Raw genomic sequence first — 25,401 nt, 5'->3', positions numbered from 1 at the left:
ACTAAGAGGAATAGACAGCTGGGAGAAGCCGTAAGACGCGAAATCCGCGTTAGATGGCTTACGTGCGTCGCGACAGACTTGGGTCAGTCAGGATCGTTTAGAAAGAGCGAGTAAACTGGCTTACGTAAGAAAGCGGCTTTCTTTTCGCTTACGCTCGCCGGTTCATTGGGCAACGCGTATCGACGTAGATACCTGTTCACCGGCATGCGGCGATAATATGTCGTTTACACCGGCGAAATGTATATAACCCGTTTCTCTGAAACGTATCGCCGACCAAGGCCGTGCAAACATTTCTCCACGATCCGTTGACGTTTTCTCCGGATTTGCGAGAGATGCTTGCTTCGCGAACCGAGTGCTCGCACAATTTTTCTTCCTTTTACGGTTACGATCGGTTAGGACAGATTCGCACGGACAAAGTTGTTCGTCGTCGAACCAGTGAAATTTTGCATCTTAAAATAGATCGGAGTAAGTTCCACCGGATAGTTTCGTTTAGAGACAAAGCGTTCTTCCATGGCGTAATAAACTGACGAGAAATTCAGCAGATTTGCACGATCTTGCTTTTTCCATACGGAATAATCGAGCTGTTCCACGTTATTCGATGAAATTTTGCATTTGAAGATAGAAAATAGAAATAAGAACGAGCAGCAGATTTAGTTACATCTGGACAGAAAATACTCTTCGATGATGCAACAAACTGAGGAAAAATTCCGGCTGAACGATCTTGTTACTTACGGGATATGGACTAATTGATTCGTTTGTCGTTATTCCATGAAATTTTGGATCTTAAAATAGGTCGGAGTAAGTTCCACCGGATAGTTACGTTTGGAGACAGAGCGTTCTTTCATGGCGCGATAAACTGACGAGAAATTCAGCAGATTTGCACGATCTTGCTTTTTCCATACGGAATAATCGAGCTGTTCCACGTTATTCGATGAAATTTTGCATTTGAGGATAGAAAATAGAAATGAAAACGAGCGGCAGATTTAGTTACATCTGGACAGAAAATACTCTTCGATGATGCAACAAACTGAGGAAAAATTCCGGCTGAACGATCTTGTTACTTACGGGATATGGACTAATTGATTCGTTTGTCGTTATTCCATGAAATTTTGGATCTTAAAATAGATCGGAGTAAGTTCCACCGGATAGTTACGTTTGGAGACAAAGCGTTCTTCCATGGCGCGATAAACTGACGAGAAATTCAACAGATTCGCACGATCTTGCCTTTTCCGTACGGAATAATCGAGCTGTTCCACGTTATTCGATGAAATTTTGCATTCGAGGATAGAAAATAGAAATAAGAACGAGCGGCAGATTTAGTTACATCTGGACAGAAAATACTCTTCGATGATGCAACAAACTGAGGAAAAATTCCGGCTGAACGATCTTGTTACTTACGGGATATGGACTAATTGATTCGTTCGTCGTTATTCCATGAAATTTTAGATCTTACGACGGATTAATCGTATTTAGAGACGCGTGCATATACAGACATATAAATTTTATCATTATTTATTTTTCATTATTATCAATCCTTTAATATTTGGATAACTTGAGATGCAAGTAACCATCATGAGTTATATTATCGATTAATGAACGACGAATATATTAGCACTGATAAGAATCGCGTATCGGCACGAAAATCATCGAAGCGAAGAAGGAATTGAAAATTCCATTCAAATATTATCATAAATACACATGCTTTAAGAAAATTGATTTACGACGTTGTGTAAAGAATTTGTTTACAGACTGAGATACTCGTTAATCGGATACGTTCGACTAGTCTTTGATCGACGATTTCGATCGACGATCGACAAGATCGTGGAGATCGCACGAAACAAGATCGTATCGCGCACCGCCGTATGCACGAAGATCGCGTAGAAGATATTTTTATTATTTGAAGGAGCACGAGCTTGCACGCACGATACGTTTGTTTGTGCGTTTACGCGAAAAGAAGTGTTTGTTTAACCACGCGATGAAAAAAGTATTTACGCATAAATACACGATGAGTCGTGGAATAATAAAGCGATATATAGTCTGTGTCGATCGTTGCATAACGTTGTTGGACCATGTTTTCTTTAATCTGTAAAACCGTAAACGCGTGATCGTAAAACGATGCCAATCTACTTAGAAACGATCGGCCGTCGAACGGCCAATAAATAAATCAGCGATACTGCTTTCTCGCGAATTTAGTCGATTTCCAATGTGGTTAAATTACGAGAGACGGCCAGCTCGAGGAATTGCACGTGCTGGCGAACGAGGAAAAGCCAACAAACCGTTTCGTAACGTCTCTCGTGAGTAGACATCGACCCGAAGAAGAAAGCAACTGCCGCGAAGACGTTTCTATGACTTTTAGTAGCCTATCTTCGACAGTGACCGATGATCGTCGAAGCAAGCAATGCCGAACGTGCCACTGAAATGTCATCGAACGACAAACAGTGGATACGACGCAAGGTAACGCGAAGATGATCGTTCGATGAATACATGTCGCGATGCTTATAAATCCTCGTAATTATCGTAGCATTGCTGACGTTCCTCCAAGTGTTCAGACGTGACTTTGTTACCTCCGCTCTCGAATCGCCCAGTTCATTAACGCACAAACTTCCTTCTGTCTTTATCGGTGAACATTTTTCACGATAAAAATCTTTTACGTTCACGACTTACGTGCAGAATACGGAAAACGTATTTTTGACAAGATACGCGGATACTTTGGTATGTAAAACCGGCCGTGTTTTGTCAATTCGCATAAAGATCGAAGATCCAGCGATTCTATAGAGATCTTCTTCCTTCCGCGACGTAATCGCGAATGCAAGAGTTCTGCGATATATAATGAACGGAAACGAGAAGTAAAAGTCTCACGGACGAGTATGGATAAATCGCTGAAATCGTTCAAATTTCATAATTCGTCTTTCCTTTGTAAACAAATTGCCTCGTTATTCGAACGACCAACATCGTGAAATTTCTTGTCGGACAGCTGCTTTAAGTGACGCGATACAAGATAACGTGGATGATTATTCCAAGAATGCACTCGAGGAATATCACGATACACATGATCGTTCGCAATTATCGTAGCATACCTTTTGTCGGGATGTCGAGACGTGACTTTATTATCCGCATTATGCGCATTGGCTGGAATCGCGCAGGTACACGAACGCTTTCGACGTTTCACGTAACTTCCTTGGAGACGAGAGGAAGTCGACGAGGCGATCCATCGAGGAAACGGTTATCGACACGCGTGTGCATACAGTGGCTCACGAAAGTATTTGAACACTTGCCATAGAAACCTTTTATGTACATATTATGTTATATAAAGCATTTTCAGATTTTATTAACGCCGTAATAAGATACGACTACGTACGTAAAACTAGATGCCAATTTGAGAATTTACGTACAAGTTAAGATACGTAAACCGCGGACATAATTTAGAAAAAAATTAATATATAGCGTCTTAAACAGATAATAAGCGTCAAAGATATTTATTACCGAGCATATTTATTCGTACGTTACATTTATTTCAATGTAATGGATAATCGACGGTCTGTCTGTGCGATCTGTGCGAAACGTAATATCAGGTTGTCCGAAAAGTTTCTTTCGTTTTATAAGGAAATAAATTAAATTAGTTTATCGAATTATACACGAACGTAATAACAAAAATATGACCTATCATAAAATCATACCTAATTTAATAAAATAATATAAAAGAGAAACTGCTGTTCATCTATTATCGTCTTATGCAACGAAAGATACTTTTCGGACAACCTAATACTTGATCGTACGAAGACCGATAATTGCGTCTTATTACGGTGCTAGTGAAATGTAAAAATCGTAATATATCGATAGAAGATTTCCATAAGCATCGAAGAGCCACTGCGTATCTCACGTGCTGCCAGCGAGTAGCGGTTTAAAGCACGGTAACGCTGGGCGAACGTGCGATAATTAGCAGCCAGGAATTTGCCAAGAGGGAAGACAGAGAATCGGAGGCTCTGGCAGAAATTAAATAGAAAGGAGAAATGTTTCGCGGCTGGGAAAATGTTACTCAAGCCGTAAAAGCGTACGGCTCGTTGTTATCCAATTTCTTAGGAGGGTTAAGCAACGAGATAAGTATCGGACTTTTCGCTAATATACGCGCGTTTAATGGTCTGTCGTTCGATTACGAACTACCTCGAATACGCTTCACTTTGTTACTAAAAATAATTAATCCTTGTACGATCGTAAAAGCACGATCGTTATCGTCACGAGCGTCGACTATTTTGTTTTATAGCGGTAAAGTAGAACGAAAAAGGCTGTCTATCTGTGCGTAACGTAACGATCGTGAGGATTAAGCGTGACATATCAAGATCGACCCAGTCTTCTTTATTCGAGAGTCGATAAAAAGGATTATTACGTTAAATTATCGTAAAGAACGCAATTGTTGATTTTAGAGGACGATGCGCGCGCGTCGATCAACGAGGCAGGAACGTGACATTCGGCGAAGCAGACACGCAAGTAGATAATGGCCGTAGTAGTCAGACCGAGCAGCCTGAACTAATTTACGGTTAGATTACTTGATGTACCGTCGTTCCGAGGTGACGCGCGCATCGTTGTCGCGTATGCTCTTCGTCTTCGAACGTACAAAAGTCTAACAACCACGACGAACGGTAGTTGTAGCCACTGTGCATCTCGTCAACGCTATGAACGTTATACGCAACTTTCTATCACTCGAGACGTTGCGTTTAATTTCTCGAGGCTCGTCGTTCGTTCCACTTCGTTAATCGCATAGAACGGATCGTTGCAGCGACTGGTCAGATTCGTATTACGATCAACGGCCAAGCGATATCGTATATAGATAACGGCGTTTAGTATTCGAAAATCGAAGAGATGTCTCGACGCGAGCAATTGCGTAAGCTGGCATTCCAGAGGACGACGTACCGCGAGGACGCGTGTGGAAAGACCTGACCACGTGAGTCTTCGTGTTCTGGGCCATGGTCGATGATCCAAGCGCCGATTCTGCGCTCCTCCCATTTCTCTGTTCGTGCTTTCTCCAAAGCTTTCTTTCCTCTCGCTTCTTCTTTCCCCGATCGTCTTCTTTGTCGTCGTCGTCGATGCAGTTTCACGATATCGTAGACATTTACGACTCCAACTTTCGCACAATTTCCGAATAGTTTTGATCATTTCGTATTCAAATTTCTAACGTAGAAGACACGATGTCGGGTCTTGTTTCTATACTCTCGCTCGCGTGGTGCTTCGAGCATCGCGATCCTACGGATCAGAGGTACGGAGCGAAGGTCGCTATTAATCCCAGGACTAATCCCTGTTTGCGGCTGTCTTTGAACGTTGGCGTACACCTCGAGGTGCTGCCTCGTCAGTGATTGATGTTTTACGTGGTTGTATCTATTTTATATAGACTACTTTTTAAATATACAGTATACTTACACTCACGCATCTCGTTAGACAGCTAACAGAATTACAAAGTGTTTCAGGTGATTTCTACAGTAAGGGTTGGAGTACTTTCGCGGCCACTGTATATCCGGTAATTTAAAAGTGTCTAAACGCGTATACGCGGTAGCGTATTATCATCGTGACCTGTTTTCATGGCAAAATGCGAATTATTAATTACCGTTGATTTAATGTTGGACGTGTTTCCTAATCGTCGTTGTTACAGCAGCGTCTCTAATGGTATTACCGCACACCCGGTCATTTCATAACTGTATTCGAAGCCGTGTATCGTCATGCAATAGTCGTTCCGGCGATACCATCTAATCGGCATTAATAATAGGAAAAAAAAGAAAGAAAAATTATTATTACGTCTGCGAATTTGCACACGCGTTTCTCTCTTGTTACGGCCTTTTGCTTCCCTTCGTGTCTTTAGGGGTGATAAATTCTTAATTACACGTACTTGGATAATATCTACGGCAAATTATTCAATTTCAAAAATTGATACTTGACGTTTGAAATATGACGAATTTGATCGCGGCTGTTTATGCGTTTGTAGGAAATTTCAAAGTTTGCAGGCGTATAATATGAAAAATATCAAGAAGAAAACACCTTAGTCGTTATGATATCGAGCAAACGAAGCAAATTTTTATCTTTAGTCGTGAAAATATAGGTGTGTATAAAGAGTCACTTTTTACTAACGAGAATAATTAATTTCTAACGATTGCTTGTGTAAATTTGTATAAACAAGCGTAATAAACTTGAATCATTCGAGATGACTGGAGCTCGTACTTAATATGTGCATAATTTTTAGAGAATACGACCGGATAAATAGATAATTTAGCGAATTAACGACAAGTAGATGTAGCAAGCGCTGCGAAATCTGCACCGAGTTGGCTGTACGTACGTTCGATGCTTTAAGTCGATGGTAAAATAGTTTCCAAAGGGATTTCTTTGACGAGTCTTTCTTTATATTTCACTTTATAAATTGTTATGTATTTTTTCATATTAAAGTTCTACAATTTATTTCGTTAAATCTTTGATTATTCTTAATTATCCTTCGTATTTTTGCAATTTTCCCTCGTAAAATTGCAGTAAAAGCATTTAAAGCGTAAGAAATTACCGCGCTAGGAACGTAATTTTTCGATTAATTTTTCAAAAACAAAGTGCCATGCATTCGAGTGTCACTCGAAGCATGGAATGCACGTACATTCAAATTGCTCGAGATTTTGTACTTTTTGCTATATCCTTTCAAGTAACGACGGTAATAATAAATTTTATTTAACCGCAGGCAGTTCGCCGTACCTTGGTTACCAGACAGTGCTTCAACTTAATCATCGTAGTATATTTATGACAAGGATAAGAAGCAGCTCCGGAGACGGCGTAAGTCAGCGAAAATCGAGACGGATCAACGAGCTCCAGTGATTTCTCAACGACGCGTTAAATCGTATAAAACGACACGAAGCAACGTGTAGAGAATGACCGCGATTCAAATTAGAATTTTATTTCTTCTTTGAACTTTGCCATTAACACTTTCACGCCCTTTAGTTTCTTTTCCGAATTTTTCGCCAAATTTATCGACTAATTTTTCAAGTTTTTATTCTTTAAAAAGGGCTCGAATCCCTTTCTCCTTTTACTTTCTGTTACTTCCTTTCTCGATCATGTCGCATCAAATACGGCAGATCCTGCGTTATCCGAACTAACGAGGAGACAAAATCGTTCGGATAATGGAATTTTCGGATAATAGAAGAATCAGTTTCTTATGTGAAATTTCATTTATTCAAATACAGATTACGATTATCCAATTGACAGATTCTTTAAATGCTTATAGATCTTCTTGGCTGCTAAGTCACGCAATTTCTGCAACCAAAGTAACTGCGTAGTTACATTCTTTTCGTACTTTGAATCGTCGAAACTTTTTTTTCGAATGACACGAATACTTTGACGCGAGAACACACTTGCCCATTACCAGTTACGCGCGTATAAATTGTTGTACGTTGTTTCCATTTATGTAATTTCCACATATAATGTCCTCATTATCACCTTCATCGCATTTCGTTACGTCAGTAGATTTACAGTTTTTCTATTGTCGCTAGCGTCCGAGCGATCTACGCGCTTTAGATAATTTATCTCCCATGTCTCTGATCCTCACACTTTTTCCACGTTATGTATCATTGCTAAATTCCCTTCCATTTACACCGCTTTCCAGCTTTCTTAATTACGTCGTATGTCGTTTCGATAGTTGTTAGTTTCATATCAAATTCTTACGATCAGAATCCACTCGATCGAACAAAGAAAAGTATACGTCGTGCACGAGCTTACATATCCGAAATGGAAAAAGGGAAATTTGCTGGGAAATGCTACGTTCGGATAATAGAACGTTCGAATAACGAGTGTTGTCTGACAACAGAGACTCTATCGTATCTTCTCTCGCGCGTATTAAAGTCGAAATAATATCGAAAATGGTGTTGTCACGTCCATTGTTCGACCTTCGAGCGTGGCAGTTTGCCGAATAAATTTCAAAAAAGTTACGATATAAAATCGGTAAATGTAAGACGTTGGAATATAGACACTCGGATTTCTTGATCGAAGGAAACACTGGAATATTAAAAACGGATGTTGCTTGTTTATCTTCGCGACAAATAAACTTCATCTTGGTCGCGACATCTTACGATTGTCTATTACGCGTCTAATGCAACAGTAGCGTATAAAAAATGTTAATTATCTAATACGACGATAACACGTGGCATATGCGCGTGGCAACGCGCGTAAATTATCGATTGGTCGCGACATTCGTACACGTACGTCCCATATATCGATCGGCCTTGCGAGTCGAACGTATCGCACGCTTCGCCATTTCGAGGTTCCAACCCCTTTCTTGTTCTTTCCTTTTTTCCATAATCGAACCGTCAGCCTTCACCTTGACTCAATTTCCAAGTGACATCTGGTCGATCCGTCATCGACGTCGATTTCGTGCGTGACTCTCATGACAAGCGCGAGTCTTTGACAAACAATTCGCTGTTCGTTAAATACCTGACCTTCGTCGCTTCTCTTTCGCAATCGAGTTTCCCTTCGATCTGATTTTCGTGTCATGCGATTGGAGTTCCGTGCTACTGGATCTTTCCGAACGCATGATTATCAAACGAACCTTGGTGACGTTTCGCGATTCCGAAGTTGAAACGATAAAAAAAAAAAGACACAAAAAAGATAGGAATTTCCAACATAAGCAGTTGAATATTTTTACGAACGTAAATTTCAACTTTTATGATTTTTATCCGATCGTTATCCGATGAATTCATTGATTCGAGAAGAAGATTGAGAATTTTTAATCGTTACGGTACCGTTGAGACGGAAACGTCTCGTTGATGGTAAAAACAGTTTCTTTGATATTTCTCTTGAAACTATTTTTCTCGAGAGATTCGTCGAACGATAGAAAAGAATGCGATGGAGTAAAAGATATTTGGATCGACGAATACAAAATACAACGTTGCTTTTTACGCTTTCGTTATAGCTAACCAAAATTTTCCTCTGCTTCTTGCTTATTGAATACCAGTCGTCTATCTTTTATTAGTTATACAACGCTATTTTTTATATAGCCTTCTACGCGACACGACTATCGAGCAAACATGTTTTTGCTCGAGTTTTTCTTGTCTCCGTACGTAGTAAAACGCGCAAATCACGTAAGAAAGTCAAGATGTTACGCGATAAGACGGCCGCAACAGTGTTTCAACTTCCTCCGCGAACTCGTCGATTTATCGTTTCAGAGGCAGATGTACTTTGATCCTTGTTAGAAGAATACGACGATTATAGAAACTCAAGCAAACCGAATGCACCTAGTTTGCGGGAACGAAATCCACTTTTTCCAACAACAAATTTTTCGAATCACCATCGATATTGTCAAAGTTGAGCGTACATAATTAAATACAAAAATTATATAAACAATGGATGGGCACAGCCCAAGTATTTCTTAATAAAAATGTAAAAAATCAACGATAATTAACTTGAAAGCCACGTTCAAAATATCACGTAACTTCTTTCGTCCAAGTTGAAACGTTTTCAAATAATTTAATACGCTGCGTGAAATATTCGATTCTACGATAATTCGTAAAAAAGCTCGTGATGCGACTAACGTTTTCTTAAGAAGAGCGTGGAAAGAAGGAAGACAGTAGCGCGTTTCGATCGAAAGAGCGATCAAAGGGTGTCGATGAATAAATCGTGACTTATCACGAAACAATCTGCAGCCGTGGTAACAGGTTGAACCGCGTCGTTCAAACCAGTCCGATTATGGAGAACAATTGCACTTTAGAACCCGACGACTGCCACGGTTCGTCGATCAGCGCGATTATAGCGACCATGATTCATGTGGCTCGTGACGATTGTCGTTAATAAATCGTATATCAGCGATCTGATTAGCCGTAATGTACTTTGTAGATTGATACTTGAAGAGTATCGCTAGTAATTTAATAATGTTGAGAACATGGCAACGGAAATCTTTATTGGTTTAACTAGATTTTAGATCGAGATATTCGTTTTATAGATCATTGACTTTCTTCGATGGATATTAAGATGTCGCTTAACGAAATTATGTCACGTAGAAGATCAAATATGTTTGAATAATTCGGGTTATTTGATTTTCCGCTAATTCGATCAATTCTAATGTAAATTTTAGATTCATGAAATAGTATCGCTTTGAAAATAACAAAACTAAACTCGCGGTCGTTGAAAGCGACATTGCATTGATATAGCAACTACCGAACTAGTTAAAATCACTGGTTATTCAGGCTTCTTATTTTCACTATTATTCGAAATACGCAAGCGTTTGTTTCTTCTCTTTGCGACATTAATATATGTATATATATGCACTTTCATTGGGACAAAAAGTGCTTGCGTCAATTAGTCGCCATTTTAAGTGGTTAAATGGCAAGATCGAATCGCTATAAATAAAAGTCGCTTTAAGAAATTTGATCTTCTCCTGATTCGATTAACGGCAATAAAAATTTCGAATTCGTCGGTGCCTGATTTAGAAACAAAGTGACAAAAAGTTTCGCGATCGAAAGCGACGCAACGTTAAATTTATCGCAACTTTAAAGACAACTTAAAAGACACTTTAAAGAACGAAATGGTTCGATCTTCAAGGTTACTTGACTTTCTGTTCGCCACAGTTCATCAACCTGAGATTACGCGATTTTGAAATCGCGTACATCACGCGGAGAGATGAGAAAATCAGTGGACCTACGATCGAGAAAATGAGAAGAGAAAGCATTGGACGGCTGCGGGGCAAGTAAAAGTTAATAATGTTATAGGAATCGTGCGGCAGATTGGTTTTCGTGACTGCCTATGGAAAAACAAAGAAAAAGGGAGCAAGGAAACGAAGATCATCGATTTCACCGCGTTTCATTGTTATTAATCGTACGAAATATTCGCGTTGATTTTGTTATTTGTAACGCAAGCTTACCATGTTAGGGGAACGTAGGCGAACGACTGCGTAACCACTTTATGATGACGTTTCGATTTGCTTCTCCAGTAGCCGGCCGACATACTTAGTAAAATCGTTGGAATAAGCATTTCTTTTTTTCGCGGCCTCGTACCTAATTGTAATTGGTGCTCTGTCGAGGAAAGTCGACTGCCCGCCGCGGATTTACGCTTTTACTCGCTGCTCTATTGTGCGCAGTGCATTAACTTTCGTTGAAACACGAATTTCTTCTTCGATTACGAGCAACGAACGTTCAGTTTTTTCCCCCAATTTTAATTATTCTTGGAAATATACTCTGGTTTATTTACAATACTATCGTCGTATCGTTACACGCATCTCTCGATTACGAGGAACAAGAGCACCGACATCTTTTCGATTTTATTTATTTGCATACTATACGGCACTTGGATATACCTACCTACCTACCGTGTATCATACTATTTGCTACATGTTATACGTATATTTGTTTCACCACGGAGAATAAGAATGCCGGCGAGGATTGCCTCGAGGTGGCAAGAAATATATAGTTTCTTCGTAAAAACGATAGACCGAAAGAAGTTCGGATTTATCAATGGGATAATTAAGAAGCGGCAAGGCAGAGATTAATACGATCGAGATTTCTACAGAGAAAAGAACAATGCCCCACAAAATTCTTGCGCATGGAAACCTGGATAGTCAAGCCACGCTTTTTAATAACAAGCAAGAAGACTTTCATCCGGCGAGAGGGGAGATTCGATCTGCTCCGATACGCGACTACGTAGAATTGATAACGCTCGTAGCTGAGTCAAGAGAAATTTGGAATTTCAATTTGTAGAAACCGAACGAAATTGGAACAGAACTCGAACAAGACTATAAAGACGAACCTGGCAAACACGGATAACAGTCTTTGTTCCACGGAACCTTTGTACAGTTTCGCCGCGCTGTTTAATCTTGCTATTCGAATGCAGCCCGCGGGAATGCCAGTCAATTATCGACACGACGTGAAAATCCGCAGCAGGCGTCTATCGGTGATTTCGATGTTTCGATCGACGAAACGATAACCCGATACGATCGGTGGAGTCGTCGCGATACGCAAAAATTGTCCTATGAAATTCGCACGAAAATTAATCGATAGCAAATGGAAGCATCGTCGTCGATCGACCTTATTCGGACAAGGGAACATCAAAATAATCGAAGAATACCAAGAGAATTTACTTTCACTGACAGTACTGTCCTTTGGATTCGTTAATTAGAATATTAGAAGAAATTCGACTCGAGCCTCTTCATCTTCAAAAATGCAACTACACAGCGAAGATCGGCGATTTTAAAGAAAACGACACTTTCACTCGTTATTAGACTGCGAATCTTCATGCAAATTCACATTTTACGAACGCGGTCGATGAAATGAAAGCCGAATAAAGATTTGTTTCGCTCTTTGAATATTATAACGAGCGTACTATACTTTGAATATTTTTTATACGTTAAGATAGGGAAAGATACGGAAAGACAGATGTGAAAATACACTTGATATCCGTACGTACACTATGAAAAATTCTATAAAATGGTAATAGTCAAAGTACTCGTTATAATAATTTATATTCTAGACAAACACCACCTTCTTGGTATTCACAAATATTTGAATTTGAATAAACATCTGCAGTCTACTCGTTACTACCGTCCACTTTCCGACGATTTTAAAGAAAATGACACTCTCGCTCATTACCAACGCAACGTCGCGCTTACTTACTGATCGTGAGTGACTTCGACGCCCGCACAGCAGCTACAATTTCGCTTATGAGACGAAACGCGTCGCGCAATCGAAATCGTCACGGGAAAACATACGTACGTCTCGATTCGCTGATCTTTTCGTTCCTTCGTTACACAATATTCGTCGGTCCTTCGTAAAATTATGCGATTGCGCAAGCGAGCAGGACGGTTTTCCATCGGGCGGGGATTACGTTTACGATAACACGAAATTACACAACGATGGCGTGCGCGTCACGATGCCGAACGTGGCCCGAAAAGTAACGAGGTTGTCCATCCATGCTGTTTCATCCATCCGTGAGTAGCGATGGGACCGAGAAATTCCAATTGAATTTAATACCCGAAACTCGTCCTATAAATTTCGCATATCGCTGTAAGATACGGTGACTCACGCAAAGATTTGGATATTTGTCGTAGAACATGTTTGAAATACGATTATAAAATTACGTATTACTAAAATATTAATAAATAAAATCGTACGACGTAACTTGATTTTAAACCGAACCGCGATGTTGTTATTTTTCGTAATCGTCGTACGGTGGCTCGGGAAAAGGTATTCGAACGTTTATTACAGAAAATTTCCACGATTATATTATTACGTGTCGTGTGATGCTTCGAGTACCGAAGTGTGTAACCTTTTGTCTTCTTTTTTCTTTTTTTTTTTTTGTCATTTTCAAAATACTCGTAGAAGATTTAAATTTGTTTGGTCAACGTTCGAATCTACTCATCGCATACTTGAAGCTATCGCTCGGAGATTTTCAGCAGCTCCTTCCCTGTTTCTCGCTGACTTTTAGTCAGACTTTGTCGCGTTGCTGTCGTTTGGTTACGCGTTTGACCAGCTCGTTTTACTTTCTAGAATCATTCCGGATAGCGATTAATCTTTCCATCGAACGCGCGAAATTCGTTCTCTCGCGAAATTTATCGTCATTTGGCGACATTTGGCGAGAGAGTCGGCGCTCGATCCTGTATTTCGCGAGTTTCGTTTTCCCTTCCATTCGACAAACCGCCGAGATTTCACGTCACCGATCTATTCTCGATTTCACGTTGCATGGGATTACGAGGAACCTAGGTTTATACGATCTAGATAACTGGCGCTTCAATCCGATTCGAATCATAGGTATCAGACGAATGTGAGAGGAATTTTCTCTCGAAGAAGACGAATAACGAAAGATTAGCAATCGTAAGAGTAAAAACAGACATAACATCAAACGTCGTAATTGTCGTTTTTAAGGCAAATTCACAGCGACGACGATTCTTCGATCACGACAGTCCTATCGTTTTAGACATTTTCCTTTGTATCGTCGAGAAAATATATCACCCTAGCTACTATTATGCGTTTTCTTCCTACAAAACTGTTCTATAGACCGGTGACTGGTGCCAACGAAACGATGATTAACTTTTCCCACGCACCATTTGTCTTTTATCTGACAATGAGAACATCGTCGTTGAACTTGCTCGCGTTACACGGCGAAAGATTCATCTTGCGTGAACCTGGTGCATGAATCATAAAGAGAACAAAAGACGCTGCACCTTCTGCGTTCTACGCATTCCTTCCTCGATCTTGATCGACAGATACCGCGAAATTCCTATTTAACATTCGATCGTCAACTTTGGTACGAAAAATTCTTTTTCTTCTGGAATTTTAAAGTAGTCGAGATGGAAATTCGATTGGTCTCGACGAAGGTACATTTGCCGCATTCTCCATCGATTAAAGCAGCAAGAAATCGTTTGCAGACAATCGCGCGATGGGTTTTATACGCCGAGACGCGAGTTTCCGACGCTGATTCTTGTACGCTGGTCCGTAGAACACGCAGGATTCGTGAGTTGGAAGATATCCGAGGCGAGGAAAGAAAATTGTAGGAAAACACGCGTGCGAAGTAACGTGGGAATGCGTTCGATTTCACTGCGTGTGCATTCCAGGATTGTCAAAATGCTGCAATTCTTCCATATAACTTTCTATTTCGTGCGTACGAGGAAACCGCTGAGTCACTTTGAATGCTAGTAAAATTATGAGAAACGATCGTTTCTGACGGTCTAATAAAACAAGGAAGAACTAATAACGAATAATTTTGAAAATACGTAATTGTTTTTTTATTCTTACGATTTCTTCGATTTCTAATAGTATCGGATACGAACGGTACACTCAGGTTTTCAGAACAGATGAATATTAATGAACAAAGACTGTAGATAAGAAATTCTTATCTCAATGTAAATATATTTCTCGCTTTTTCTAGCAACGGGATAAGATTCGATGGATTGGAAAAATTGTTCCCCTATTCGATGTTGAGGATAAAAATGTTTTTTCAAAACTCGTTAGTCGAAGTGTCAAAGATTGTTTCGTCGTAGTGTTAAAATATTTTTTGTCTCAACAGTTGTGTTTTTCTTTTCTATAGAATTTTGTCAAACATACCTTTGCACCTCCCAGGACTTTGCACTTTTTGCTTTTTTATTTTGAAATTTGTTTCTTTGGTTGCAAGATCGTATTAACATGATATATCACTATGGTCGTTATGCGAATATTTAAAAAATATGATTGATATTTTTAAAAAATTTCACACGCATAAATGTATATGTAACAGACTGTTTAATCTGTGGATTTCAAGTAAGGAATTATAATAAATTTACCATTTCTCTTTCCTCTGTCAGTTTCAGTGTGTATACATACGTAATAACGTATATTTCAATAATTCACGATGTTTAAAACATAAATTTCATAACATCGTATTCGATACTCTTGTGCTACGCTGTGAACATCACGATCAATTCGATAATTGAACGTTGGTTTACGCGATTGTTTGTACGAGCAGGATGTGAACACGGCTGTATACTTGTAATTACAGAGAAAACAGTAGAATCAAATTTCTCAGAGCCGAAACGTAGAAAACAAAGTTGCTCCACGGGTGATAATTTCATGATCGTGGAAAAAACGAATCAGTCGCTGATCTCGCCGCTTTTTACTTTTCCTCTACCTTCGTAACTAGCGTGAAAGTAAGGATTATCGGATAAGTCGATGATCTATCGTTTCTTCGTCGTATCGTACAACGATGGATACGTAACAGTCGAATAATAGAAGAAACTTAGAAGAAACGTACGCACGTGAAATCGAATCACCGTACAATTCATGAAATTCACTATGGTTTACGTGGGCATCGATCGTGGTTGGTTAAGATCGCGATTTTGCCATCATCGCTTTCGAATTTCCTGCGGCGAATCCGGCTTTGCTAAAGTCCACGCGTTTTCTCACTTTTCAACGGAAGCGAAGGGGCGCCGGACGTTCGACTAATGGTCACCTTACGCGACCTCCAACTCTTTTATTCTTCGCCGAACGTTCTCGATGCCACGCGATCGTATCGTTCGTTGTTCCGTGATAAATCAAATTTGTTCGAGTTCCGATCGAATAAACTCGCGAGACGCGACAAATGCAAATGTCATACCTTGGATCGAACTCGGCCACGATCTGTCCTCTTCTCTCGATGTATTATTTCTTGTATTGTATCTTGGACAGAGTATCCTGTAGGTGTAATCCTGGCCAGATATCACCGACGTTTTACAACTAGGTATTATCGGGCGCGCATAAGCGAATTCGTATGGTAGATCTTTGCGACCATGTATAAGAAGAAGGTACGAAAATTGGAGGAAAATCGAAGAAAAAGTCACCAACACACAACACGACAAAGTTGTATCAAGATCGAGAGGCACATATACGATTGCACGTTCTACACTGGACGTTGATCTATGAGATGGATTTGAGCCGCGAGGACGTGTCAGCTGGAGAGGATGCCTAGTACTGTGGCAGGATCGTCGTGCCCTCCGCACCTTTCGAGTCCTGACGCGAGACTGAAGCGGTCAGAAGCGAGTAAAATCGAGCTCACTCGCCACTTAACGAGCCGACCTGCGTCCTTCTCTCCCTCTCTCTCGCTCTCACACACCGTTGTCGTGCTCCTCCACTCCAACATCCAATCACGAGGTCTGTCCTCGTTCGACCGATCGGCTTTCTTTCTTCCGTCGCGAGCTCACCTTCCCTCTACCTGTCGTCCTTCGACCGTCCCGCATTTTCGTTCACGCGTGCTCCTGCCTATTAATCCACGCCGATGGTATCCGTCAATCGTCCCTTTCTTGGATCGCTTGATCGTTCAATTTCCCTCACTACTTCCATGCCAATTCTCCTTTTCTTCTTTTTGTTTTTTCCTTTACACCGCGCTAAATGCTATTCTCGTAGACAAAATTAAGGCGCACTTGGAAGGAAAATTTAGACTAAGAAACGATACAAAAACCATACGAAGAAATATGCCACGGTATGAAATGGTATATCGCGCTTGTTCTCGCGATCGATGAAAAAGATCTGTCGATTTAGCAATTACGTTTCTTCGTATCGAATCGTTCGCCGATATTTCCAGCAACGTATCACTTTTTTCCAAATATAATCTGTAAACGTGTATTGATATTTTTACTTAATTTAGTCGATGTTATTTATGAAATAAAAACTGGAGAAACGACATTCCGTACGTAACTTTTTGTTTTTCTTTTTTTTTTTCTTTTTCACAAAGAATCTTTTCGACGACTAAATGGTACGCTATATATAACGAAAACATTAACAAAATCTTAGTTCGTTAAATCGTTTTGCAGATTCCTCTACCAATTTACAATCTAGTGGTTTTCGTGCACTTTGAGCTTTTTGTACGACCAAGCTTGCTTGCACGCAAGCATCGTACAGCTTCCAAGTATACGCACGAGTTCCGGGAAGAAACGCGTGTTGTAGTTGGTGATCGGTGACCATGAAGAAGTTGATCGTCCAAGTACTTCTAGATTACCATTTTCTTTCTCTGTACTTGTCCTATCATTATCAGACGAATCTTGTACAATTAGGCGCAAAAATCACTGGCTGGTTAATGGACCAGATGTCTTGGTGAGTGAGGACGTAATAGTCACGATGATTTCCACCGATTAACCGAGACAAATCTATCATTGTTCGATCGTCGTCGTTGTGATATAAAATGTGTATTTTGATAAATTTATAATTACTATCGTTAGTAATTATACTAATGAATCATCGATTGAAAGTATAATAGTCACGCTGATCTCTCGTGTCACGTTTCCAAAAATAACCTCGTTCGTCGAATACCATTAACGCTTTGCACTCCTATGTCAAGTGTGACTCGATTCAGGTTTTATCTCAGGAGCTCCTTTGTCGAGTTCTTCTCGAAATTCTTCCATGTCCACCTATTTTTGTGAAACGTGCGAAGGAAAAGCAGGATCGCATCCTGGAAATTGCTGAAGAATTACAAAATACAACAATAGTGCGAATAAAGCTGCTATTTAAATGAATTTCTTTCCTCCTTCATTTATTTAAATCGTCTTATTTTCTGACTCAAGTAAATTTCAAATAAAACGCTTCAAAGCGTTGCGAGCTGCTGGTAATGAAATTGAAATAAAATTCAGAGTGCAAAGGGTTAATTTTTACGACCTAATACAACGATCTAATACATAATATTCGTCGAAAAGTCGATTTAATTTACGCGAACGAAGATCGCGACAGGATATGTTTTACGATTGTGGACGAACGGTAGATTTTCGCGAAACAGCGTCATCGCGGAGGCGAGGCAATTGAGAGCAATTTTTCATGCAAAACGTCTCCTCGCGTCAACGCGTTTAAACGTCAAGCAAAATACGGAATCATCTCGTCGCGTATTACGAACAAAGACGCTTGTAACCATTCCAGACATTATACTTGCAAAATCCTCGACGATTTTTTATCGCGTTCACGCGATTTTACGCTATTTCTTGCGTCGGCAAATAGACAAAAATTAATTAGGACGAACAAACTGCCATACAATAGCGTCGCAAGTTTTTCAGTTCATGTCGATTCAACTTCGTACTTAGTCGTCGTGTTATTTACGTGCAGCTTTTTCTGTTGCTCAATGCAATTTTTTTTAACTTTCGCGCCATTGCAAATGTCCTTAGTTATTAATTCTTTCAGTATTCAAAGGAATTTTCCAGATATCTTTTTATAAAAGTGGCCAGAGCACAGCAGAAGCGTAACATTGTCGTTTTGTTTGCTTTCCAGGGTAAACGTTTGTGTTGCCACTTTGTTCGTAATTTCAAAAATATCGTCTTCTATAACGTGAAATTTCGAATAACAGAATAGTCAAGGCATCGTTATTTTCACCGATAAATTACCACGCGACAGTTTCCGCGAAAACGTGCAAGTGATTTGCGGCGAATTCACGATTTACGAATTCGTGGAGTACTATTTCATCGCATATTTATTTTCTTTGCTCGTAATCTCATTGTCCAGCTAAGCAAAGACTCTCGATAATCTGATAAATATAAATAAGACGTTTGTCTCTGAAGAAAACAAGAAACTCCACTTTTTTTCTTTTTATTTAGTAAATTATTTAGAATATCAAACTATTATTTACAATAGTAGACTATTTAGTAGATTATTTACAATCAATTATCATACAGAATTTTAAGTAAATTTTTTAGGCGTGTTACTGTAACTCGGATTATAAAAATTTATAGTATGTTTGATTCTAGTACGTTGAATCTAATGCTTCGATCCAAGGGGTATTTCCTTTTCAGTCTGCGGATCCGATCCGTCGTGTCGAATAATTGGGCAACTAATGGGTTTTGGTGGTTGTTAACTCTTATATTATATCTGTTTCTGAACTTGGATATTTTTTCTTTGACTGTATCTTGAGGTCGCGATGTTTTGTTTCAAAAAAGAAGTAAGAAACTCTACTTGAAAATATCGTCAACGATCGATCTCTTAAACGTTTCAATTTATCGTTGGACAAGCCGCGAGTCTGGATGAAAAACGCGCTACTCTTTGCAGATCACATTTTCTTCTTTTTGTTTTCATCGATTCAATGAAATGTCTTGCGTCACGATTCTATGAGACGGTAATTCACTTTGCTCGCAATTAACGTTCAGCACAATCATGTAAATGTATTCATGAGACACTACGTTCTATCGTACCATATTAGAGTCTGTATTTTCATTAACGAGAAACTACACTGTCAAGGCAATCGGTTCACATTCGATTCACCGTGTTTGATAGAGAAATTATTCGAACGTCTGCTACGTAACGATTTTCGAATTGAATTCTTCGTTAGAGATTTCTTTCCCTAGAAATTTCGTGCAACGTAATCGTCGACCATTCGAAAGGCGATCGGAGTCGTCACGCTCCATCGAACGTTTCGTTTTGTTAGTATAAACTATAGGATAGCGAATAAATCGTTTAATTAGTCGGCAAAGTTTAGACGAGATTGCCAATGGCTATCGATAAACAATTTTGTTCCATATCGAGAAATAGCAAGCGTAATAGTGGTCAAGACGGTTTGCACTTTCCCCAGCATTGCGTAACACGGCTACAGTTCCTGACGTAATGTAAGCCTGATTAAATAACAGGAAATTATGCATCTTTTTTCTCTCGAAAATTGCTGCCATGATTCTACGAATTATCGATACCTTTGAACATACGGAGCAAGCCTCGTTGCATTGTATTTATCCGACGAGACTATAAAATGCCAGTCTAACGTATATTTATATTATACATTTAAACATAAATTAGGAATATTGCAATGTTGTAGCGTATGCTCGTCGCATTGATTTTCCTTTCGATTTAAGGCATTTAAGGCTTTATTTTCAAATTTTTATAATCGGGATCGGTTGATTTAAGTTGCTGCAAACGTCACGAAATTTCGCATTCACTTGCAAGTACTAAGAAATCGCGAGGCCGGAGACCGACGATCGTACGATGAAAATGTTATCGTTAACGTTAGGAAAACTTCGATAATAGAAGGAAAATAATAATAATAATAAAAATTTAACAACGGAGAACGTTCCTTGGTACCCCGAGTCAGATCACGAGCTTTCAGTTTGTGTTGTTTAAGGAATTTACGCTGTTGAAATGCCGCCCACGAAATTCGTGATATTTTTAGAATATATCGGCAGGAAGAAGTACAGAGCAAAGATCGTTCCTTCTTTTTTACTCGTATTTTTGTATAAAGAGTTTCCTAAAGACGAAATATTCCAACGATTTCTGATAGAAACCTTTCTACACTGCAGAAATTGCACGTGGAACGCGATTAACGAATATTCTACAAATTTTCACGAAATAGATTACCGTAGAAAATTAGTTTACGAGTGTGCGGTAAAATTTAACTCGAGGAAACCTTTTGGGTTCTTCTTGGTTGGTTTCTTCCTCTCTTCGTTGCAGCCGTCGTTTACAAATTTTAGCCTGTTTACGTGGTTCGAGGGATCGTCGAATGTGCTTAGGTCTCAGCGATTTAGGTTTAGGACTAAGCCTTTAGATTTGGAACTGAAATTGCAGATTTATTACAGAATGTATTCGGTGCGTCCTTTGCCAAAAAATTGGCTCGTGCCAAACGCGTAAGAAACAAAAATAAAAAAGAATCTCCTACGTTGTGATTCTGACAAGTCGTACGATGATTTTTTATTTCGTCCCTCTAGAAGGCTAATTAATTAATTAAGTTTAATATTATCAATGACTCATGTACCTAATTATTAGCTCGTCATTAGCCTATTAGATTACTATCTGTAGAACGTAGAAAGCTGATTAATAGCTTGTCGTTGGATGGTACAATTTTTCGTGATGAAAGTCGTCGAAGATAAAACTCTGTCGATTCGAATCTTCGAAGATGAAGATTATTCGTAAAATCGCGTTTCGTTTCATTAAAAGCTGAAATATTTCATCAAGATGTATCTTTTCTTTATGCCAAGAAGCCAGAAATAAATGACTTGTTACGAGAAACCTATCGCGATATACGAAATATAAAGCTTAAGATTCTGAAATATAGCAAGTTTAACATTAAATTAGTCAATAGCGAAAAGAACAGCCGCTTCGTTTTCCAGTTGTTTCTTACGTTTTCTCAAAGTAGCAGCCTTCAGCCCCGATTCTCCACACTAATTACCATAATTCCGCAAGTGTACCGACGTTAAAGGCTATAAGAGTAATCGCAGAAAAACGAAAACGATAACGATCTGTCATTTTTCCGTGTCGATTCAGCTATCCCGAAAAGTGAAAGCGATTTACCGTTCTTCGATCCGTGGGCCATCGGATGTCAGAGTACGTCGGTTCCATCATCGACCGAGAATCGAGTTGATAAAAATATCTACCGACTGGAAAAAGGGAGGACGATAATCGAACAGCGTTACTTTACATAACCGTCGTTGCTAGCAAGAACCGAGCCATTTGGCCAAAAGTAGATGAAATACGATTCTGACCGATCCATTAAGTTATCGAAATATCAGTTTGATAACTTTCTACATTTTTTACTCGACTATTGTCATTACCCTTCGATCGTTTTCACCAGAGGCCGTCTTAAATTTTCCACTGATCTGTTCTTTAATAATCGATCGTTCCGATAACGAGATTCTACTAATGAAAAGATTCTAATTACCGATATCTAGAGACATTTTCTGTTTATTCGCTAAATAAGTTAAACAGACGCGTAAATGAGCGTCCTACGATGAGCATGTACATAATCAGTGTGACGTAACAGGTATGTGGAAAAGTGTATCCGTTAATGTCACGGCTCGATGCAAAGTGGACGAGGCAGTTGCAGTTTATTCGGTATGCGTAGTTCGTTTAACGCAGACACATCTTCTTATCGATGGCAGGTTAATCCAAGATGGAGGGGAAGGTCTTTGCAAGGTCTCGCGTCGAGTTAGTGTCAGCCATCTTCGCGGGCTTCTTCGAGTAAAAGCGAAAGTGTGGATCGGTGCGCGTGCACTCGTCGATCGCCGTTGTCGCGTTTCGTGCGTACAACGAGGTCGAATTTTATCCACTTTTCTCATCTATTTCCTACACGCTCTACGTAAGATCGAATCAAGCGCTCGATTTTCCACACATTTGTACCTATTAATCGACGCTAGATGAGAAATAGAAGCGTTATCGTTGGCCGACTCACGAACAGTGTTTGCAAATAATAGCGCGATGTTATTGCGGAACGATCGTTAGAAACGGAATTCCCATACAGTGAAATTTCACCTGTAGCAGCCTTTATGCGGTAGTATTCGAGCCACCTGTATTTGTTTTCGTGTTGTCAAATGTCTCGTTTCTGATTCTTCGTAAATAGGCAACGTTTCGTATAGTTGAATTTTATCGAGTTCGGAGGAATCGCGCGATCCACGTGCGTGCGTAGGCTGCTGTTAGACGCACTAGAATTGGGTAAACACGCTAATGATACTGTCAGAGACTGAAAACAGCGTGTGTGGAATTTTTTTACCGTAATCGCGAGACGCAAATACGATTCTACCCTTTGCGCAGAGTTTTCCTATTTTCCGCTATTCTTGGCGAAACCACTTTTACGAATTTTTGTGCAGTTGTGAGAAATATAAATCTGCAAAACTGCACACGTAAAAATGGTAATTTAGACGTATTCTTAAAGAACAGAAATTTTTGGAAAAATCCTGAATCCGTTCGTCGGATACCATTTGGAAATTGGAAAGATTAATTGCAAAAGGCTGTAACGATGGAACAATTTTTAATGTTAAAGGACTAGCGAGCCAGAGTTCGAAGGCTGAAGACGACGCGACAAGTCAAAAGTGTATTGGGTAAGCAGATCGGTGAATTTAACCCTGAAATAACCGTTCTGGGAAAGAAGGACGGGCCAGACTTGAGAAACCACTACGAGACATTATCGAAGCGGGTCGTTAAATGCGGCCAAAGGTACGTTATAGACGTGAAAGCGGTCAGTCCGGCTGCTGTGTTACGTAAATGCCAGGAAGAGCGTTCAAACGTTGATACATCGATGATCGTGCATCAGTCACTGAAAGACAGGGGTTTTCCCTTCGTGCGAGCCTCTTCGTTTCGTAGCCTTGTGCCACTTTTCGTTGGCCTAACTGCAATTCCGTCGATAGAACTCGGTGATTTTCAATTAACCGCTCGCGTGTCTTGTCTCGATGAATCCAGACGATCATCGTATCGAGGAGAAACAAATAGTTAGATCGGACCGTTTGCTTAACGAAGCTCGTATCGTTACGAATCGTTGAATCGCTGGAACAGCGATACGTACGAATGAAAAATTGAAAATTTTGAGATATTTATAAAAATTACGAACAGTGTTTACAAATAATAGCGCGATGTTATTGCGGAACGATCGTTAAAAACAGTGAAATTTCACCTGTGGCAGCCTTTATGCGGTAGAACTCGAGCCACCTGTATTTGTTCTCATAGCGTCAAATATCTCGTTTCTGATTCTTCGTAAATAGGCTTCGTAAATAAAAATAAATTGGAAGTTTGAATTACTTTTTATAAGACAGGTGTCGTTTCACTTGTTATTATCGTGATATTTAAGAAGAATGTCGTAACTCAAAAGTCCTCCTAATTCTTTCTTTAACGCTAGAACTATTAAATTGGACAGAACGACCAGTTTATAACTCCTAACAATAATTTTATTCTTCTACAACGATACATTGTATCGTTGATGAATTGAACGATGTTTGACAAATAAGGTTCGATAAGTTATATAAATTGTATTTTATTAGAAATTCTTGAAACTGAAATGAAATAAAGTAGCGATATAATATATATGCATATACATATAACGCACGTTATATACACTGTGTGGAATAAAACGAATAAGAAAATATCTTAGTGGCAAATGGTCGAGCTATTAATAATTTTCTACTTTAAACTTACTGTTTCTAATCGATTTCGCCAAAAATTTACTTTTTTTAGTTCCCTGTCAAGTTTCTGGCGAACCAACGTACGTTTCCTCTTCGCAATGGTACACGAGCTATAGAAGTACCAAAAGTTTGTTAACCTTAAACGAAAAGATTAAAAAATCGTTAGAAAAATATCAGGTAGATTTTGAGAATCGATTATCAAAGAAAGTGACTACGTTAGAATTCGTCGGATAATGTCAGATGGTAGTTTCGTAGGAAGTGAAATTAACGATTAAAGATAATCGTGACAGATACAGGATATTACAGAATATTTTGGCGATAAATTGTTTTTGTCAAATTCCACGAAACTTATATATGGTTGGCAAGTTGCGTTAAAAAAGTATGTGCGTGATATCATTCGCGATAAATATCCATAGAATTCTGTAATATAAAGAACGTCGTTATATTTTAATCTCTCTCTTTACTATAATTTATTTCAAGAATCTTCTCGCGACAGCTTTGTGGCGATTAAAATTCCACGGACGAACGTGACGTTGAATATTTTATTAAATCAATATCATAAAGAAGAATTTGCATTAAAAAGGAAGGCGAGCGAAGGAAAGATGTTCGAGCACGAAGAGGCGAGAAGATTTCGTATTTAATTGCGCTATCGATAAATGCATTCAACGAGCGTTCGTTCGTTTTGAAACGAACGTCGAAGCGTGGCACGCGTCGCGCGTGTTTGTCGCGTTAACAATTATTGCGATAATATTTTGCGAGATGCGCGAATCACAATCGTTTCGTCGAATTATCACATTTAGACCATCTTACTAATTTTTCTTTTCTTTGTTCCTCGATAGAGACATTTTATTCCTCGTTTTCCTTCTAACAGATTTTCTAACAGACAAGTCTATCGTTATACCATTTATCGTTGCTATTCATTATTTGCCATTCTAAAAGAAAAAAAAAAAAAAATAATTATGCACTGTGACTTCAATGTTCTTTGTTAACGTCCTCTGTTTTTTTACCATTTAATAACATCGACTTTATGTATTTATCGTTAAATATGTTGCTCGTGTTGTCCTCGTTTTATTTTCAATAAAAAGGGGGGTGAAAAAATTGACGCAGCTATTATAATT

General features: G+C 39.2%; 1 protein-coding gene across 4 annotated transcripts in view; it reads right to left on the bottom strand.

Annotated features, from left to right (window-relative positions):
• LOC132912201 (ABC transporter G family member 20) overlaps nt 1-25,401 on the bottom strand; it is a 44,476-nt gene that overhangs the window by 16,275 nt on the left and 2,800 nt on the right. Inside the window, exon 1 of one of the 4 annotated variants that reach the window (XM_060969424.1) lies at nt 16,063-16,566. The exons of 1 other annotated variant lie outside the window; for it this stretch is intronic. Coding sequence is in view for 2 of the 3 variants with exons in the window: in XM_060969421.1 (XP_060825404.1) it covers nt 12,612-12,808 (197 nt within the window). In the remaining variant the exon portion in view is untranslated. Of the gene's footprint in view, nt 1-10,867; nt 10,966-12,611; nt 12,824-16,062; nt 16,567-25,401 lie in introns of those variants that run through there. 2 more of the 4 variants (XM_060969421.1, XM_060969422.1) reach the window with 2 other exon arrangements.

This window comes from Bombus pascuorum, chromosome 11, assembly GCF_905332965.1.
Source record: "Bombus pascuorum chromosome 11, iyBomPasc1.1, whole genome shotgun sequence".
In the NCBI taxonomy this organism is placed as follows: Eukaryota; Metazoa; Arthropoda; class Insecta; order Hymenoptera; family Apidae; genus Bombus; species Bombus pascuorum.
This window is presented reverse-complemented; position numbering and strand designations above follow the sequence as displayed.